Source organism: Brassica rapa, chromosome A07, assembly GCF_000309985.2.
Source record: "Brassica rapa cultivar Chiifu-401-42 chromosome A07, CAAS_Brap_v3.01, whole genome shotgun sequence".
Taxonomy (NCBI): Eukaryota; Viridiplantae; Streptophyta; class Magnoliopsida; order Brassicales; family Brassicaceae; genus Brassica; species Brassica rapa.
The window spans coordinates 11,375,337-11,394,219 of NC_024801.2; the positions used below are offsets into that span (position 1 = coordinate 11,375,337).

General features: G+C 34.3%; 3 protein-coding genes across 3 annotated transcripts; 1 reads left to right on the top strand and 2 right to left on the bottom strand.

The window, feature by feature from the left end:
- Window positions 1–6,150: 6,150 nt before the first annotated feature.
- LOC103829011 lies at window positions 6,151–9,268 on the bottom strand. Its single transcript, XM_033274303.1, has one exon. It carries the CDS (start codon window positions 6,704–6,706, stop codon window positions 6,398–6,400), a length of 309 nt encoding a protein of 102 aa, XP_033130194.1. The 5' UTR covers window positions 6,707–9,268; the 3' UTR covers window positions 6,151–6,397.
- A 1,500-nt stretch (window positions 9,269–10,768) lies between these two features.
- On the top strand, window positions 10,769–11,597 carry LOC103829012 (ethylene-responsive transcription factor 11). The gene has a single exon (XM_009104664.3). The coding sequence runs from the start codon at window positions 10,854–10,856 to the stop codon at window positions 11,358–11,360; it is 507 nt and encodes a 168-aa protein (XP_009102912.1). The 5' UTR covers window positions 10,769–10,853; the 3' UTR covers window positions 11,361–11,597.
- LOC103829013 (ethylene-responsive transcription factor 12-like) lies at window positions 11,424–18,787 on the bottom strand. The gene has a single exon (XM_033274302.1). It carries the CDS (start codon window positions 15,218–15,220, stop codon window positions 14,684–14,686), a length of 537 nt encoding a protein of 178 aa, XP_033130193.1. The 5' UTR covers window positions 15,221–18,787; the 3' UTR covers window positions 11,424–14,683.
- Window positions 18,788–18,883: the final 96 nt, after the last annotated feature.

Genomic DNA, 18,883 nt, shown 5'->3' on the forward strand with positions numbered 1-18,883 from the left:
AACATATTTTACAGTATACTATTTTTTTTTGAATGAATGTAAAATTTATTCAAACACAAACTTTTGTACATCAAGTGCCTCAGTTTTGATATTTACATAGAGAATATCAAACTTCTATAATAAACTTCTACTCTTCAATCTTCTGCTCTTCAAATTCTTGTCTCAAACCATTTGATCATACTCTCCTCAAGGTATTGTTTACCTTTGCCTTTTACCAAAAGCAACTTCAAGCGGATCATCTTATCTACAAGTTTTGACAGCACTTCCACAGCCATAGGAGATTCCCCATGTCTTCTAACATTTCACTCTCTCCATATACAATTCGCTAGAGTTTGAAAGGCATAGCGAATGAGGAAGCCTTCTGTATTCATATTCCTTGTATGCGATAGCACATTAAGAATCTCAGACCATTCATAGGTGAATCTTTCTCTCATAATTCCACCCACCATATCTTTCCAAATCCTTCTTTAATATCGACAACTAAAAAAAAATGCTGACAAGTTTCTTGCATTTCTTGGCATAGTACACAATCTCCATTCACTGTCTATTCCATTGCTGAATTCTGTCAGTAGTTTGCAGTCTATTCTTGATTGCAACCCATACAAGAAAGGAGTATTTAGGCGTGGAGTGTGGAAACCAAATACCTTTGCTCCAATCACATCGAGGTTGAGCTTGGCGCAAGCACAACCATGTTGTCTTCTTGGAGAAACTTTTAGAGTATTTATCATCAGATTTCCTCCATAAAGAAATATCATCATCTTGATTCACTCTTCTTTTAATAACTTCAATCTCGTCCTCAATATCATTCAACTCTTGCACTCTATGCCTCCTTCTTCGATGATGATTCAACACATCAAAAACAAAGTCATTTTCTCGAATGCCTAGATCAATACTCCCTCCATCTCGCAAAATATTTTCCAGACAACCCAACCGAGACCAAGAGTCATACCAAAATGACGTATGTCTTCCATTGTGCACCTCCATTTTAAGGAACAACATCGCTAGCTCTCTCAACTTCAATAGTTTCTTCCACATCCAGGAGCCCGAAACTGTGCTACTTTTAATAGGCCAGAACGAACCCTTGTGAATGAGATAGCATTGGATCCATTTTACCCAGAGAGAAACTCTATTTGAAATTATTCTCCAGATCAACTTCAAACATAATATTGTGTTAATTTCCTTTAAAGGTCTGAGTCCTAGGCCCCTTTCCTCTTTAGGAAGACATACATCTTTCCAGCTCACCTTCGCTTTACTGGTCTTCAATTCCGGACCAGACCATAGAAAAGCGGAGCAGAGGCTTTCAATTTCTTTCAAACAACTACTCGAAAGACGAAAAGTAGAGAGCCAAAAGTTTGCTAAGCTTGTTATAACAGAACTGATGAGTTGTAGTCTTCCCCCATGAGATAAATAACGACCAGTCCACAGTTTCATTTTACTTCTAAGCTTCTCCACCAGTGGCATATAGTCATTCACTGTCATTCTTCTAGTTAGGAAGGGGAGCCCCAAGTATCGCACAGGCAGCTGACCAGTAGCAAATGGGAATCGAGACAATATATCCTCTTCTTGCTCTTCTGATATCCTAACTGTGTAAAGAGTTGATTTTTCTAGACTGATTTTGAGACCTGACATACCTGCAAAGTCTTCAAATATTTTCATAATCCCCTCAATAGATCTTTTCTTCCCATCAGTAAAGACCAACAAATCATCTGTGAAACATAAATGAGTCAGCAATATGTTTTTACATCTCGGGTGGTATCCAATTTGTTTCTTCTCAGTTGCTCTATCAATCACACGCGAGAGAACGATCATACAGATGACGAATAGGTAAGGTGATAACGCATAGCCTTGCCTTAAACCCCTTTTGCTTGAAAGAAACCTGCAAGCTCCCCATTCACTTGCACTGAGAAGGACGGAGTACACACGCATAACTCAATCCATCTGACAAACTGATCCGGAATATGCAGGGCTTTCAATGTGGTGAGAAAAAATGACCAGTTCACTGAATCAAAAGCTTTTGCAATGTTTATTTTCATGGCGCGTCGAGAGGAAACATCTTCCTTGTGATAATCCTTTACAAATTCAGTAGCCAGCAAAAGATTCTCAACCAACAACCTATCTTTAACGAAAGAAGACTGATTGTAAGTGATGCAATGCGGAAGAGTACCTTTTAGCCTGTTTGCTACTATCTTTGAAATCACCTTGTCTAGTACATTACAGCAAGAGATTGGCCGGTAATCTTTCATCTTTTCTGCAATAGCCTTCTTTGGAATTAGCGTTAGAATAGTTGTATTCAATCCCTTAGGCAGGAAGCTTTTACTGAAGAAAGAATGAACAGCCGTGGTGAAGTCTTTGCCAATGATACTCCAAGCGGCTTTAAAGAACTCAGTAGTGTACCCGTCTGGTCCTGGGGCTTTGTTACTTGGCATTCTGAACAGAACAACTCAAATCTTTTCATCCGTAACGGGCTTAATCAACTGAGAACACTCATCTTCAGAACATCATACATTGAGAATCTCCTTCATCTCATCAACTTCAATACTATGAATATTGTCTGGTTCATACGAAAGGAATTCATTGAAGAAACCCTCTGCCTCCCTTTTAATTTATTCCTGAGATTTGACAATCGCACCAAACCGACACTTTATTTCTCGAATTGTATTTCTCATCTCCCTTATTCTGGCAGCACTGTGGAAAACTTTGTTCTTCCTATCACCCAGCTCAAGCCAATGCATCTTCGACCTTTGCTTGAGAATCTTCTCCTCTATACCAGAGATCCTATTCCATCTTTCTGAAGCAGTAAGCTCTTCTCTTATATTATCATGAGTTGAATTATTTAGCAGTCTCTCTTGCTTCTCACAAAGATCTTGGTGCGCTTCCTTAGCTCTCATAGATAATTTACCCAACTTTTCCTTGCTCAGATTTCTTATCAGAGGCTTTAAAGCCTTTAGATATTTTGAAAATCTAAACAAGGCTGAAGTTGACTGAAATAGAGTTGAATTTTCCTTCCAGTAGTCTTCAATCATCTTGAGTAACCCAAGCATTTCTGCCACCACAATGGTAAATTTGAATGGTCTTCTTTTCTCCACTGCCTCTATGTGCAGGTGAAACCTTCCCCTGAGATGATCAAAGCATCTCCCGGCCTCAAAAACTCCATACGACTGAGCCATTTTGTTTATCCAAGTGTCATTCACCAAAAATATGTCTAGCTTCTTACAAATTATCCGCTCTTCTCTTTGATTGCACCAGGTATATCTCGGACCTTGTGAACCCAAATCAGTGAAATTACAGTATTGAACCACCTCTTCAAACTCCCTCATTCCCACACTCACAAGACCATAATTCTGATAACTCGAGTGCTCCTCTCCCTCCAAAATTTCGTTAAAGTCTCCCATAATTATCCACTCCTTACTCCTAAACAAAGGAGAATCCTGATGCGCTTTTATATCATTCCATAACTCTCTTCTGTTTTCCACCGTATTTTCTGCATAGATAAGAGAACATATGAATTCCTCTTCCTCTTCCAGCAAAACAGACACAGTAATGATTTGCTCCCTCTTAAAGATCGGTGTGACCCGAACATTTGAACTCCACATAACCCAAATTCTCCCTTTTCTACTGTATTCAATATTCATAGTTGCTTATGAATGACCAGCCATTAAACATTGATGACACAATCTGTTGCGCCTTCTTCTCTTTCACACGAGTCTCCAAAATCCCTCCAAATTGTAAGTTTTTTTATTGAATCCAATTTCTCACTACATCCTGCTTCGTTCTTCTGTTAAACCCTCTCACATTCCAGAAAAATCCTGTCATTGCGAAGAGTTTTTTTATTGAATCCAATTTTTCACTACATCTTGTCAAATTTTTATTTCAACTAAAAAGTATCATCTCTTGATTTGATTTTTTTAAAAAGAATTACACTCTAAATTTGTTTTATATATATATATATAGAAATATACAGTCATCTTCTTCTATATGTTTATCATTTTCTTAGAAATCACAAGTTTTGAAAAGTCATGATTTTTGAGTTTTAAATCAACATGGATTAACTATAAATATCTTCTACACATAACTTTCATTTATTAGTCTATATAGTTTCGTTTTAATTAAAACTATCAACATATGACATAACATATTTTACAGTATACTATTTTTTTTTTGAATGAATGTAAAATTTATTCAAACACAAACTTTTGTTCATTATTTCTATCCTCTTTCTGATTTTCTTTCTTATGATATAAACTCTCTTCTTCTTATTTTTCATTCATCAAGTCTTCAGTTTCTATGCTTACTGCTCCTTCCACTTTCTATGAGGCGAAGAAGTCCAAAATCTGGTGTAAAGTTGTGGACGACGAGTTTGAATCTTTAGAGAAACTTGATACTTGGTCAGTTTGTTCTTTACTTGAGGGAAAGAAGACTATTGGATATCGTTGGCTTTTCAAGCTCAAACTGAATGCGTATGGAACAGTTGAGCGTCCTAAAGTTCGTTTGGTGGCCAAGGGTTACACACAACGAGAAGGTGTAGATTTCGTTGACACGTTCTCCCCAGTTGCTAAGATGGTAACGGTCAAGATGTTATTTGCCATGGCTGCTAAGAAGAAGTGGTTTCTTCATCAGTTAGACATCTCTAATGCCTTTCTGAATGGAGATTTATCAGAAGAGGTTTATATGGATATTCCTCAAGGTTATGCCGAAAGAAAGGGAAACAATCTGCCACAGAATGCAGCATTGAGGCTCAAGAAGTCTATTTACGGTCTTGAACAGGCATCCAGACAGTGGTTTCTAAAATTTTCAACAACCCTTCTGAATATGGGTTTTGAAAAGATCAATGGTGACCACACTCTGTTTTGGTCTCATTCTGGTGAGAAGTTTCTTCTGGTTCTTGTCTATGTAGACGATATTCTCATTGCTAGTAACTTCGAAGCTTCTATCTCTACCATGATTGCTCAACTTTCTGCTTGTTTCAAGATCCGTGATATAGGAATTCCAAAGTATTTCTTGGGCATTGAAATTGCTCGTTATGCTTCTGGAATCTCTTTATATCAGCACAAGTATATTCTTGATTTGCTGACTGATGCTAGCAGGGGCAGACCCAGCAAATGTTATAACATGTGGCACTCTATATTAGATCACAAAGTTCTTAGCCAAATGTGCATGGGGCATAAGAGATTTAAGTTACTTGAGTTCCTCAAATCTTCAAAGAAACTAATGAATTTTTTTTTCTTGTATGTGGCACATGCCCCACCTACCTCTCACCTAGGTCCGCCCCTGGATGCTAGTCTTCTTGATTGTCGTCCTTCTCCGATTCCAATGGATCCCAGCATCAAACTTTCTTCTAAAGATGGTGAGCTCATTCCTAATGCTGAAGGTTATCGATGCTTAATCAGGAAGTTGTTATATCTTACTATCACACATCCGGACATATGCTTTGCGGTTCATAAGCTATGTCAATTTTCTTCAGCTCCTCGTCTTCCTCATCTTAAGGCGGCTCACAAGATTCTTCATTACCTCAAAGGAACAATTGGTCAAGCTCTTTTATATCATGTTGATGATGATTTTCAGGTTACGGCATTCTGTGATTCAGATTGGTCACACTGTCCTGATTCTAGAAGATCTATCTCAGGATTCTGCATATTCATTGGCAACTCTTTGGTTTCTTGGAAATCAAAGAAGCAAGACGTTGTTTCTCATTCATCAGCCGAGGCTGAATACAGATTGATGGCTTACACTACTAAGGAAGTCATCTGGTTATCTCGGATGGTTAATGACTTGGAGGTCTCTGCTCCTACGGTACCAGTACTTTACTGTGACAGTACTGCAGCTCTACACATAGCCAAGAATCCCGTTTTTCAGGAGCGGACCAAACACATAGAGCGATATTGTCATTCAGTTCGAGAACGGTTGGCGACTGGTCAGATCAAAACGCTTCATGTGAGATCGGAGAACCAACTAGCCGATCCGTTCACTAAGCCACTCTACCCTACTCTGTTTCATAAACTCATGTCCAAGATAGGTTTTCATCAGCTTCTAACACCATCTTGAGGGGGACTATTAGTGTATATAACACACAATTGTAAATGAATAGTTAGAGTAGAGGTTAAAGTAGTTAATTATACACATGTATATATAGTGAACATTGTACACATTTAATTTTTAATGAAGATATTTCATATTATGCTGATGCTAATATACTCTTAAGAATATAATTACACATACATAGATTTTCTAGAGAGTGGAACAAAATGTGTACATAACTAATTACTTTGTATATATCTACTACAAAACACGAATGAATACATTATTCATATGACGTATGTATGCATTCCTTAGACTACCTTATTTATGGAACACACCCGTAAGTAGCAAAGTTGAAGATCATCCATCATAACTTCCAGGTTTATTTTAGCTTCTTATGTCTCTGTTGCGAACCTAGACTTCCATGAGGCACTGGTCCAGGATAAGGAAAACCTCCTCCATAAACCGGGCTAGGGTTCCAAAACCCGTAATCTCCGTACAACTTTGGTAGAAATCTATTGGATTTCACCTTATAGGAAGAATTGATATCTTGAGAAGAAGATTTGGAAGTAGAAAAAGAGGATTTTGCCATTACGGTCGAGATGATGATGATGATAACGAGGGTAGTTATGAGAAACTTAGACATGCTAGAAACATGAGGAACTATAATCAAGATTCTTAGGATGTGCATGATGTTCCTACCTTTTGAGATATTTAAAACCTGATTAGATAGAGGATTACAGCCCGTGCGTTGTTTTAATATTTCTTTATTTTGTATAAATAATGAATTGAACTTGTTTTACATAAGGTATAATGTAATTAAAAGAGAGCGTCTGAGGATTCAATAGCTGTTTTTGGCTATCACGTCATACGAATGAAAAAGATCATGAGGTTTGCATGTACTTTTGCTGTTTATATTTTATTTCGTACTTTATACTATTGGAAACGAAATCACGTTGGTTACAAACTTGCAATTAAACTCCTGTATGATTTTTTTGTACGTAAGACATAGCACAAGCCCAGGAGTTGCTAAAGCCCACATTTTCTTCTGACTTAGGGATTTGATTTTTTTTCACATTTTTCTTAATTTTTCTTTTGGTATAGCTGAATTATTACTCAGTCACGACTCATGAGTTGCGATTTGCGAAGGACCCATACCAACGCTGAAACCTGAATCCTCAAAGCTCACTGCACCAGCAAGGAATGGAACTCGAGAATGTAGCATAGCAAGGTACGACCACTAGCAAGTAGTGCTATTTGTTTTCACGTTGTTTAACTTTAAACTAACAGCAGTGTCATTTCAGTAACCAGCAAAGTAGTTTACACTTTTGTAGTTTGTTGAATAGTTTACACCTCATGCAATCTGTTGACGGTTGCATATAGCTTACACCTTCTACAATTTCTTTGAAGCTAAAACTTAACGTAATATTATCGCACTTGCTTACACATTTTGTAGGATGTTGCATATCTTACACCAGCTAGCACAATATTGTATTAGCCTAATTCTTTAAAAAATATTGTATTAGCTAATCTCTTTTACAAAACGTTGTATAGTTTACACCTTTGTTATATGTTGTGAAACTAACATTTTTTCAACAAATATCAGATTTAAAGCATATCAATATTTATTAGTTTATTTTAAAATACAATATTTTAAAGATGTTTTATTTGTTTTAATCAAATTTAATTATTTCGAAAATGATAAATGCAACCATAGTGAAAATTTTCTAATCATATATAACTTAGTTGTGGTACAGAATTAATAACTTTTCTTGTTAGTTTCTTGATAAATAACAAATATTTGTTTAAAAACAATCAATAACGAGTTGGTAATTTTGAAATCTCCTTCCCGAGTAACTAATGCATGAATCTCATGATAGAAATGTAAAGTTAGATATTGTGTTTTTAGTTTGTAAACACTGTTGTACAGATCTTAGTAAAATCAGTTTGATTATTAACTATTAATAAAGAGATTTGAACTACATTCACTAACTAATTTTAGGCAACATTACTTATATATATTAAGGGGTGTCCTATGATTCATTCAAGTGAACATGTGGCTGTCCTTAATCTAAAACAAACAAACACGAATTAGACATATTTTATTAGTACCAGAAAACCTAATATTTTTTTAACATATGATTTCATTGATTTTAGATTGCCATATGATACGCGACGAATAATAGACTTGGTCAACGGGGGACATGCTTTGCTACAAAATGTCTCCAGTGTCCCCCATCTTGACCATCATGAAAATCTAAAGTCTTCTTTGTTATTTTTCTCGGCACGTTCCAATAATTATTTGACCTTTATAATTAAAATTTCTTAAGATACTTTTATCACAGTTGTGATGTGAGTTTCATTCATGCATCAACCCACTGTTTTTGTTTTACTCGTATAATTATATTCCAGTGCTCAATTCCTCCGTCACACATGTAAACACATCCAAAAACCATCATTAGAAGTTCTGACTTTTGATCCCAAACAATTTCTGACTAAAAAACATGTAACGCGTAAGACGAAAGTACATGTCCGTTTCGAAATAGTTCGTGACCCAAATGAATAAAAACAAATCCTGATAATGATGCATCACCGCGTATAAGGTGGGTCTGGAATGAATGACTGACTTGAAAACCTTAATATAATATATCTAGGGTTTCAAAATCTATAAAACTTGTTTTGTGAAAAATGATTTGTTTGCACAGGTTCTCAAACACAAATAGTTGTAAATTAATATTACTTTTATGTATTAAATAAATACATATATATATATGACATGCATGTATAAAATCATTCAACATATAGAGAGAGTGACTTGCATGCATGGTGCCAGTGGCGAACCTAGTTGTGTAAGGAGGAGGCAGCTGCACCCACAAAAATCTAGAAATAAATATATTTGCATAAGAATTAACAAGCTTTCTATAGCATAGTTGGTTTCAGTCATTAGTTTGTCCCCCTAGACCATGGTTCAAATCTCCTCCTATGCTATTTACTTATTTTTTATTTATTTTATTCCCCCACAAAAAAAAAATCTTAGATTCGCTATTTGATTGAATTTTAGACGCTTAATAGTGAAAGATTGTTTTTTTGCAAAAATATAGTTGAGGATTTGCCAGTAAAGATTTGAGAGTTCCCTCGAACCATAGAGTTAGATGGTAGCTTGAAGGTAAATTTAAGAACTTTAAGAAGATACTAAATGAATAATTTTCCCCTAGACATTGGTTCAAATCCCCTCCTATGTTATTTACTTATCTTTTATTTATTTTATGCCCCCACAAAAAAAAATCCTAAATTCGCCACTTGATGGTGCTCAATTGAATTTTAGACGCTTAATAGTGGAGGATTGTTTTTGTGAGAAAATATAGTTGAGGATTTGCCAGTAAAAATTTGAGAGTTTCCCTCGAACCATAGAGTTAGATGGTAGCTTGAAGGTAAATCTAAGAACTTTAAGAAGATACTAAACGAATAATTTTCTTACAATGTTCATTGTGTTGTAGAAACACTTCAAATCGCAAGTAAATATTGATTAGTAAAAAAATTATTCGTTTATTTTTCTGTTTTGTATTGGTCTTGATTTATTTAATGATCAAACTAAGATGCGATAACCTATTGATGATTTTAATTCGTGTGAGTAAATATGATTCTAGATGAAACAATCTATAAGTATAAAAATAAAAAAATAATTTTTCAAAATAAATTATCAGAATAAATTTTTATCTCTATCTGTTTTGACTAAGATACCAAAACAATATTATGGTTTCTTTTTCTTAATTTACCTTTATGTTTACGAAGTGTTTTAATTTTTTGTGCCATTATTTAATAAACTTGTATATAGATCCTAAAAATAAGCAATGACAGAACATTGTAAATAAATTGAAAACTAATGGCAGAATCCCTATTATAATTATGCTTTAATAGTATAGATTTTGACGTTCTAGATTTTATTTATATTCTTTAAAGTAATTTGATTTAAAACTATTCAAATATTTTATAAAATCTGAAATAAGTATAACTATTTTTGTGGGTCTAGATACTATATAAAAATCATTTAATATAAAATTAATAGAATTAATATATTATTTTTTTGTATTTTCATAAATAAAAATTTGCATTCTGTTAAAATTAATAAATATTAGATTCTTATTCTTAAATTTGTTTATTTTTAAGAACATATAATTATATGTATGAGATTATGTTGGGTTTAATTTGACATCAGATAACTTTATACAAAAAAATGTTAGTCAACAAATTAACATCAAATAAGTTTTATAATTAAAAGTTTATCAAATAACTATATATCACAGATTTAATCAAGCAAATTACAGATATTTTATTAAAAATTGTAATGAAACGGGCTAAAATAATTAAAAACAAAATTATATAATATTTTAGATACTTTTCTTATGTAATATAAATATAAAATAATATAATTATATAGTTTTAAAAGACACTAAAATAAAAAAAGTTAAAACATTACTCATAAATAATGTTATAATCTATTGATATTGTAATTAGATTTTGTAAAAAAAAAAATCTGCGCTTTATAGTTTGGTTAATATCATTAAAGAAAAAACCACAAAAAAGGCAAGAAAAAAAAGTCTTGAAGAGAGAAAAATGCTTCTTCACTCACTTTCCCCGTTCGTGTCGTGGAGACAAAAACAAAGATGCCACGTAACTCAATCCATAATTACGATACTACCACTCAGCCGCCCCTCAGTCAAAACCGCGGTTCCTTTTTTTTTGTCTATAAATACAAATCTCTCTCTCTCTCTCTTTTTATTCTCAAACCACCACAAAAACACACCAAACTCTTGATTCTCTCCTCTCTCTCTCTCTATATGGCGCCGACAGTTAAAACGGCGGTAGTAAACACCAACGGCGGCGACGGCGGAATCAAAGAAACCCGTTATAGAGGAGTGAGAAAGAGGCCATGGGGACGTTACGCCGCCGAGATCAGAGATCCGTACAAGAAGACACGTGTCTGGCTCGGAACCTTCGACACTCCAGAAGCAGCCGCTCGTGCCTACGACAGAGCTGCTCTTCGTTTCCGCGGCGCTAAAGCCAAAACCAATTTCCCTTATACCTACATGGTCGACAACAACGAGAGCCCGACGCAAAGCAGCACCGTCGAATCATCGTCGATTCCGGATCTCAATCTCGGATCCGTCGGTTCGAAATTCCCTTTCCCGAAGGTTCAGGTCAAGCCTGGGATGATCTTGTTCGATGAAGAGTCGACGAGGAGTGAATCGGACTCGTCGTCTGTGGTGATGGATCGTAGTCCGGACAGACGGTCACGTGTGTTGTTGGATTTGGATCTTAATCTCCCGCCAAAGCCTGAAGACTAATCTTTAGACGAGTTATAAATGGTCTGAATCGAGAGTAACTATAGATGAAGCTTGTCTCGTTTATTATTAAGTTGGTGCCAATTTTTTTTTTTTTCAATTTTTGGGTCAGCAGGAAACTAAAAATAATGTTAGTGTTGAGAATGTTTTGTTCTCATCTGCCGTTGTTTATCGATTACTTGTAACGTTTTTGTTTAATTTTCTGATCAGCAAAACTTAGTAAATCTGTTTTGGCATCAATCTTTTTGACGAACACATTAAAAAAATAAAAATTGTCGGCAAAGAACAAATATAAGTCGTTTCTCTTTTATCTGTATACAATTATTTGAGGAAAGGTTAGAAAAGCCAAAAGGAAAATACAATGGGACTATTGGTCAAAGACAGAATTTTGCTGCCTCAAATAAAGGCGCATAGTAAATTAGTAGTTTATTTGTTTTTTGTTGTTATGGAATTGTGTCACAAATAGCATAAGATCTAGAAGCCTTATCATGTTAACGTTTTTGTATAAATGTAAATACTATTCCAAAAAAGAAAGAACAAGACTTTAGTTACAAGCGTTTGAGAAGTATAAAGTTATATATTCCGAAAAGATAAAATAAAATCCTGATGAAACTATGAGCGGAAACCAGTGAGACACCGTTTATGGGAATAAACGTGCAAGGAGAGTGTCACGGAGAGTTCTATCCAGCCTCCTAAACATAGGAAGAGTGGTGTCCGAGATGCTGTTGCGCAGCATGTTGTTCTTTTCTTTCCAAATGATAAAATATCTCCACCTGAACCGTGAGTCTCTTTAGGATCGAAGACAATCCTGGCAAGTCTGAGAAAGCCTTCAGCAGAGGAGAGCTTGCCAATCAGAAAGCATGAGAAACGGCTGGCCCAGAAGAGTCAAAACGATGTCCCACAGCTGAGATGAGACATCACAATGAAGAAACAAATGGTCTTTAGTTTATGCATTAGTACCGCATAAACAGTAAGCTGTTACAATTCATGTTATCTTTGTATGTAATAGAAGTTTATCTTTGTATTAGATAAAATATCAAATCAGTTAATAAAATAATATAAAAGTGTATAAAACATCTTGTATTAGAAAAATACTTTCGATTGCTAAATTTTTTTGAACATATTTATATATGTGTGTGTGTGCGTGTGTGTGTGCGTAAAAGGTTCTTGTGATATATTATGCTAAAACATTAAGCTGTTAGACTATGATAAGGATTTATTTTTCTAACGAGAAAAATAAGTAAAACAAAGAAGATATGTTTGACCAAAAAAAAACATAGGAGATATTATTCCAAACTGCTACCTAAAGTGAAGATAAACACAAACTGAACTTGGACCTCATTTGATTAAAAGCCCATGGCCCAAATATATAACCACATTTATTTTGAAATTAAGAGAAGAATTTGTTGGAATTTATTTTGAAATTAATCCAAAATGAAAAAGTAATGTTTGTTGGAATTTGCTCCTCTCCGCCAACCAACAAAATTTCCTATCATGTCAACAATATGTCTGTCCATATTTTTTTCATTTAGCTTACGTGACGATATAGCTAATTCTATTACCGATGCTTCAAAGTTATGGTCGGCCACTGCCGCCACACTTTTGAGTAACTTAAACAGAACTAAATTGTTACTATTAAATAGACTTTTTGTCAAATAACTAAATAAATCTTAGGTTTATTGAAAAAACTAGAGATAGCTAGCGGATAGACAACAACGAACTCCATATTATATGTAAGAGGTCAAAACGACAAGAGACTCACAAAGGACCACGCTAAACGTTTAGTTTAGCCTATAATAAACTAAGTAAATGTCAAAGAAAACAAAAAAAAAAGACCCCAAAGTCAGGCGACGGCGAGTGGGGTCTCCACAAGAGCCAAAAGGGGAATTACGTTAATTCAGAATCAAATGCAGCGGTCGTCATTGAGACCATGTTCAAATTCAAATTGAACAACCGGTTTCTTAGGCCTAAAATATATTCATATAGTATGTAATTGTAATTGTTGCCCGAAAAAAAGTATGTGATTGTAACTATAATTGACCAAAAAAAAAACCTAGTATGTAATAATATATAGGGTCTCATGTACTTACATGAATTAAGTATAACATTGAATTTCAAAACAAATTTTGCTATTTTATAAGAGCCTCTCCAATTCTTCCCTATATTTATTTTATTTTATTTTAAAATAAAAATTTCATTGTAGAGATGATTTACTCCAATATATGTTTCTATAATAATTTTTTTATAGAAAAATGTTATTTTTATTTTTAAATATAAAAATATAAATAACACCGTTTTATAGAAAAATATTATAAATATATACATCAAAACAAGAACCATATCTGTAATAAAAAAATTTAAAAGATATAAAAATAGGTTGGAGATAGTTTAAAGAGAACTGATATATAAATACACTCTATATCATTCATAATTTCACTTTACTTAATTAATGGGTATTCAATAACAAATGGCTCATCTAAACATAATTTGGTTTCAACAAAAACCTCAGTAAAATTTTAGTTTTACATTCGTTAACACATTTAGTGGTTCTAGGACGAATTGACAAAAAATGTCAAAAAAAAGAAAGAAAAAAATTCATATCTCGTATAACTATACGAATTCGCTTACAAATCATATTCAAAAACAATGAACATAAGGATAAAAGTAGCAGTTATTTTCTAGAAAATATATTTTTAATAAAAATATATATTTATTTTGTAAAAACATAGGAAACTATTTACATACTCGAACTGATAAGATAATACAATTATTGTCTGCAAGTGTTAATGGCAGTCCAATTGTCCAAATTCACACGCTTGCTCAGTTTTTACTCTTTTGTCTGCTTCTCTCTTTCTCAGTCTTTTGTCGTTGTAAGAGAGGCGCGTGAGTCAAACAGAACGCAAAGCAGAGTAAAGAGAGCTAGTACACAAGTCAGTCCGTACTTCATGACACGATACAATTTAAAAAAAACCCCGAAACTGACATAAGCGACTGTCATTGGACTCGCAACAATCCACATCAAAATAACTTTGTTTAGATCCAGTTTTCTAATCAAACAATTATAACAATGTACACAAGGCTACTTAACAATTAATACTGAGTGTTAATTAAGAAGTTTATTTTTTGTTTCCGCAACATGGATGATGGATCATAACCATCAGTCTCCGTCTCTTACATAACTAAAAAGAGAAAAGGACACTGAAAAGAAAACTGATCATATTACTCTAAAAAGATTTTTAGCTAAAAAGAAACTAAAGTTAAAACAATAATAGTTCCACCGAAAGTGTTCATCAAGACGGCGCCGTTCTCCATTTTCATAGTGTGTTTTACAGCCAAAGCGGCGGCAGCTCGTTGAGATCAATGGCTAAGCCACGTCTCGTCGTTGCGGAGGCAGTACTCATCGGAAACTCAACTACTCGAGGCGAAGACGACGTGGCAGCGGCAGGCGAGGCGGCTATGTGAAGCGGTGTTTCTCTAGAGAGGAAATCTGAGGTCGTGTCGTTGAGCACTCCGGTTCGGAGAAAGACTCTATGGTGATGGTGGTGGTGATTGTCAGAAACCGGAGGAGGAGCCGAGAACCAGAGTTGTTGGTGTTGGTTATGTGCGGCGGGGACGGAGGGAGCGGAAGGGATGTGGTTAAGGTCAAGAGAGAGAGGAGAGGGGAAGTTAGTCTTAGCTTTGATGCCACGGAGGAAACGGGCGGCGCCATCGTAAGCGAGAGCTGCTTCTTCGGGAGTGTCGAAAGTGCCTAACCAAACCCTAGTTTTCTTCCAAGGATCTCTAATCTCTGCCGCGTAGCGACCCCATGGTCTCTTCCTTACTCCTCTGTAATGAACCTCCCTCCCGCAAGTCGACGACGTCATTGTTCTAATCTAGAGAGAGAGAGAGAGAGAGAGAGAGAGAGTTTTGCTTTGTCGACTTGTTTGACCCAAGTGAGAGAGAGAGAGAGTTTTAAAGAATAAAAAGAGGTTCGTGGACCTAAACTTGAGACACCCGTCATCATCGGCTTCTTTGACGATTATAAAATTTTAACATTTTTGTAATAAGCAAGCAATATACATTTATTTTAAAAAATATATAAAAATTTATACATTTGTGTTTCCAAAGTAAATAAAATAAGTAAAAAACTGAATATGTGATGTCTAGGATCTAGGTTGCTCGGGTGTTTTGAAGAATCAAACACCGTTCGATCTTTTGCTAGCTTGGCGATGTGACTTTTGTATGCTGAAATATGTTTACACGTTGGTGTTCTTACACCATAATATACTGTTTTAATAATTGAATGTATTAGAGAAATATACATATAACCAGAGCCGTGCTTACAGCTTAATGAAAAAGACATTTGCCTAAGGCCCCCAAATTTTGTAAAATTTTAAGGGCCCCTAATTACAAAACAAAAGAATTACATAATAGTTAATGTATTCTTTTAGTTAGATTTTTATTTTTATTTGATTCTAAATTCGATTTATGTTTAAAAAAAAAAACTAATTTATGATTAATTTTACTATATTTTATGTAAAACTATAAAGATTCTACTTCTAATTAACTGTAAATATTTGATCCATATTTTTCATTTTTGTATATGTTATGAGTTAGATTTATTTTATATATTTATAGAATTTGATTAACAAATTATAATATTTTGAATATATAGTTTATTGTATTTAATTTAAACGCCAAGATTTAGCTTTTTAACAGCGACCAACATTTTAATTCAAAATTTGTATTTTTGTTTTTATATTACTAATTCCTACTTTTGATCATTATTTTATTTTTAGTTTATAAAAGTCTAGTGCAGAAAATTTAGAAAATGTTTAGGTAATAAATCAAAACTTTTTAGTGTTATGTTTATATGTTTTTTTCAAAAAAATATTTTATATAATTTGAATTTAAATAGAACTTTTTTCAAAAAACGATATCAAATAAATTTTTTTTTAATTCGCCTTGGGTCCTCAAAAACCTTCGCACGGCACTGCATATAACTACTATACAATGAGATGTCTATGGAAAGTAACGGCAGATCGACTGTACTCATCGCTTTTATCTACTATTTATAAGTTGTGTTAAACGTAATTGTTTGAAGAGTTTGAAATTTGAAACAAATTGTAGTTCTTATCTTAAACCGATCGCATTCAAGATTTGACATAACTTGTCCAAATGCAAAAATGTTCTTACCAATCAGCCATGTTTTAGGATTATCTTACTTGATTCTATTGATAAGTTATGTTCAACGTAATTGTTTGAAAAATGTCTTTGATCTATTTTAAACTGATCATGTATTCAACATTTGACAGGTGAACTTGTCCAAATGCGAAAAATGGTCTTACCAATCAGCCATGTCAGAATGATCTTACTTTCCTTTATTGATAAATTAACTAAACTTTTAAAGCAAATGAAATCTGATAATGGTTCATTTGAAACTGTAAATTATACAATCTTTTTTTTGATGGGTAGGTAGATTGATTGATGAGTTCATTATCTATATTATTAAAAGAAAAAGATTCTTAAAAAAATTACTTATGAAATGTTGTTGCACCTATTCATTAACTATTCATTATATTTTGGTCTTATCTTTATTTTCTCTAACAATCAAAACAATAAATACATGATATACTATATACTTTTTGGAAATGTCACTGGTTTGTTTCCAATATTATATTTTCTGCCATTATCATTTATTTATTCATCTAAAAATTATTAATTGTATTTTTGGTATAGAAATATCAGTGAATTATATGTATCTATACTATATTAAAAGGGTTATATGAGGAGTAGAGAGTGTGTCCACGTCAGATTAAAAAATCAGCCAATTAGAGAACTTTCTGTAGCCATGTCATCATCTCCTTAAACCTACGCGACTCTGTCTTTTGAGCTTCATCTCATCTGAAAATAGAAGCAATTATTGTCTTCTCCGATCTATTACAATAAGATATACTCTTCTCCCTTCTCAGAAACGGAAGCGACCTCTCCCCTAGATCTAGAAATCATCATATATTATTTGGATCATGTATTTGCCCTTCAAATCAGTTATTCTTCTGAGTATCATTCTCTTTTTCTCTGTAATCTCCTTCGATAAGTAGTCGGGAAGAGGGATATGATTTCTGGATTGAATTCAGTGATTACTTTGAGTGTCTCCACCAAGGAGGTATCCTACTACTTCTTTATTCTCCTCTTTCCTGGTCTTCTTTTAATTGAAGATTGATTTCGTGGTGATTGTTAGGTTATGGTGCAAGCCACTGTTTCTGATTTAAGAAAACGCTAGACGAGACTGATGAATCATGTCTAGATCACGGTAACTCAAAATTCTGTGTTGGATGTGGCAAGGTTTGTGTCTTGACAATTCAAAATTCTCACTTTAATAGAAAACGTGGAGGAGTCGGAGAGGTCAAAGTTCACATTGTTATGTGGCTCAGATCTCTTCTCTTCCTGATCCTATACACACGAAAGATGTGATTGTTGAGACTGAGACCGAGCTATAGAAAATTTGAGGTTAGGTCTTTCGAGAAATGTGTTACACTGTCCCATATCCCATTGTCTCACTTGAAGGCAGTCCGGTGCAGGTAGGTGGTACAGATGCGACTCCTCCGTTTTTGGAGTCTAGGAATGTCAATAAAATAAAGAGGCCAGTTTATGGGGGTTGATATGCTGCTGCTTTATTCCAAGGTAATCTGACCACCGCTTTAAAAATCGAATGTTTCATAATTTCATTACCTATTTTGGACTCCTTTGTATAAAAAGAGGTCACTCTAACTTGAACTAGATAGGGACGACACATGTTCTATGCGGCGGAGCAGTTAGTGCTCGACATTTGCAACCCCGAACTCAGGGAGAATGCTCTTCACGAGTTTTCTAAGGTCGTTCATTATCTCTCTCTATGCAGTTAATTAAACTTCTCTTGCTTAGTGTTGCCTATGAATTCTGATTGTCTTGGTTTTTGTATTGACAATCAATTTTTTTTACTAGGTTTTGGTTTGTTTTGCTCTGTTTTTCTCGGTAAATCTATTGTTAATCTAGGACAAGCTTTCAGATTTGTAGGATGATATAGTTGAAACTCTAGACAATTAAAAAGTTAAATGGTTTTGATGTTCTGTAATAATATAACATGTGGTCGTGTGTTTTTAATTTACTATCATATTTTTGAGAAGAGAGATCTTTCATGATTTGACTCTCCTGTTGTGGCCCTCTGTTGGTACCATTCCTGCTCTTCCACATGTACTCTTCGTCCATTAAAGCTGAGTGGAACCTTTGCATGGTTGATGTTAGGAGTTTTCAAGGCTCCTAAGACAAATGCTGTAGTATAAATGATTGTCGAACCAGTTCTGAGAGATATCAAAGCACCGAGAATGCAAGTAATCACTTAATCTAAGTGCAACCAATGATTTAGATGGGTTTTTAAACTATGACTAATTAAAAGAAATAACTAAATGATACTTTCTTAACTATTGGAAAAGAGAACTCATGGATATAGGGATTAGACCTCGGGTGATCAAGTTTCGAACTAAAGATGGCAAACGATCAATCAATCT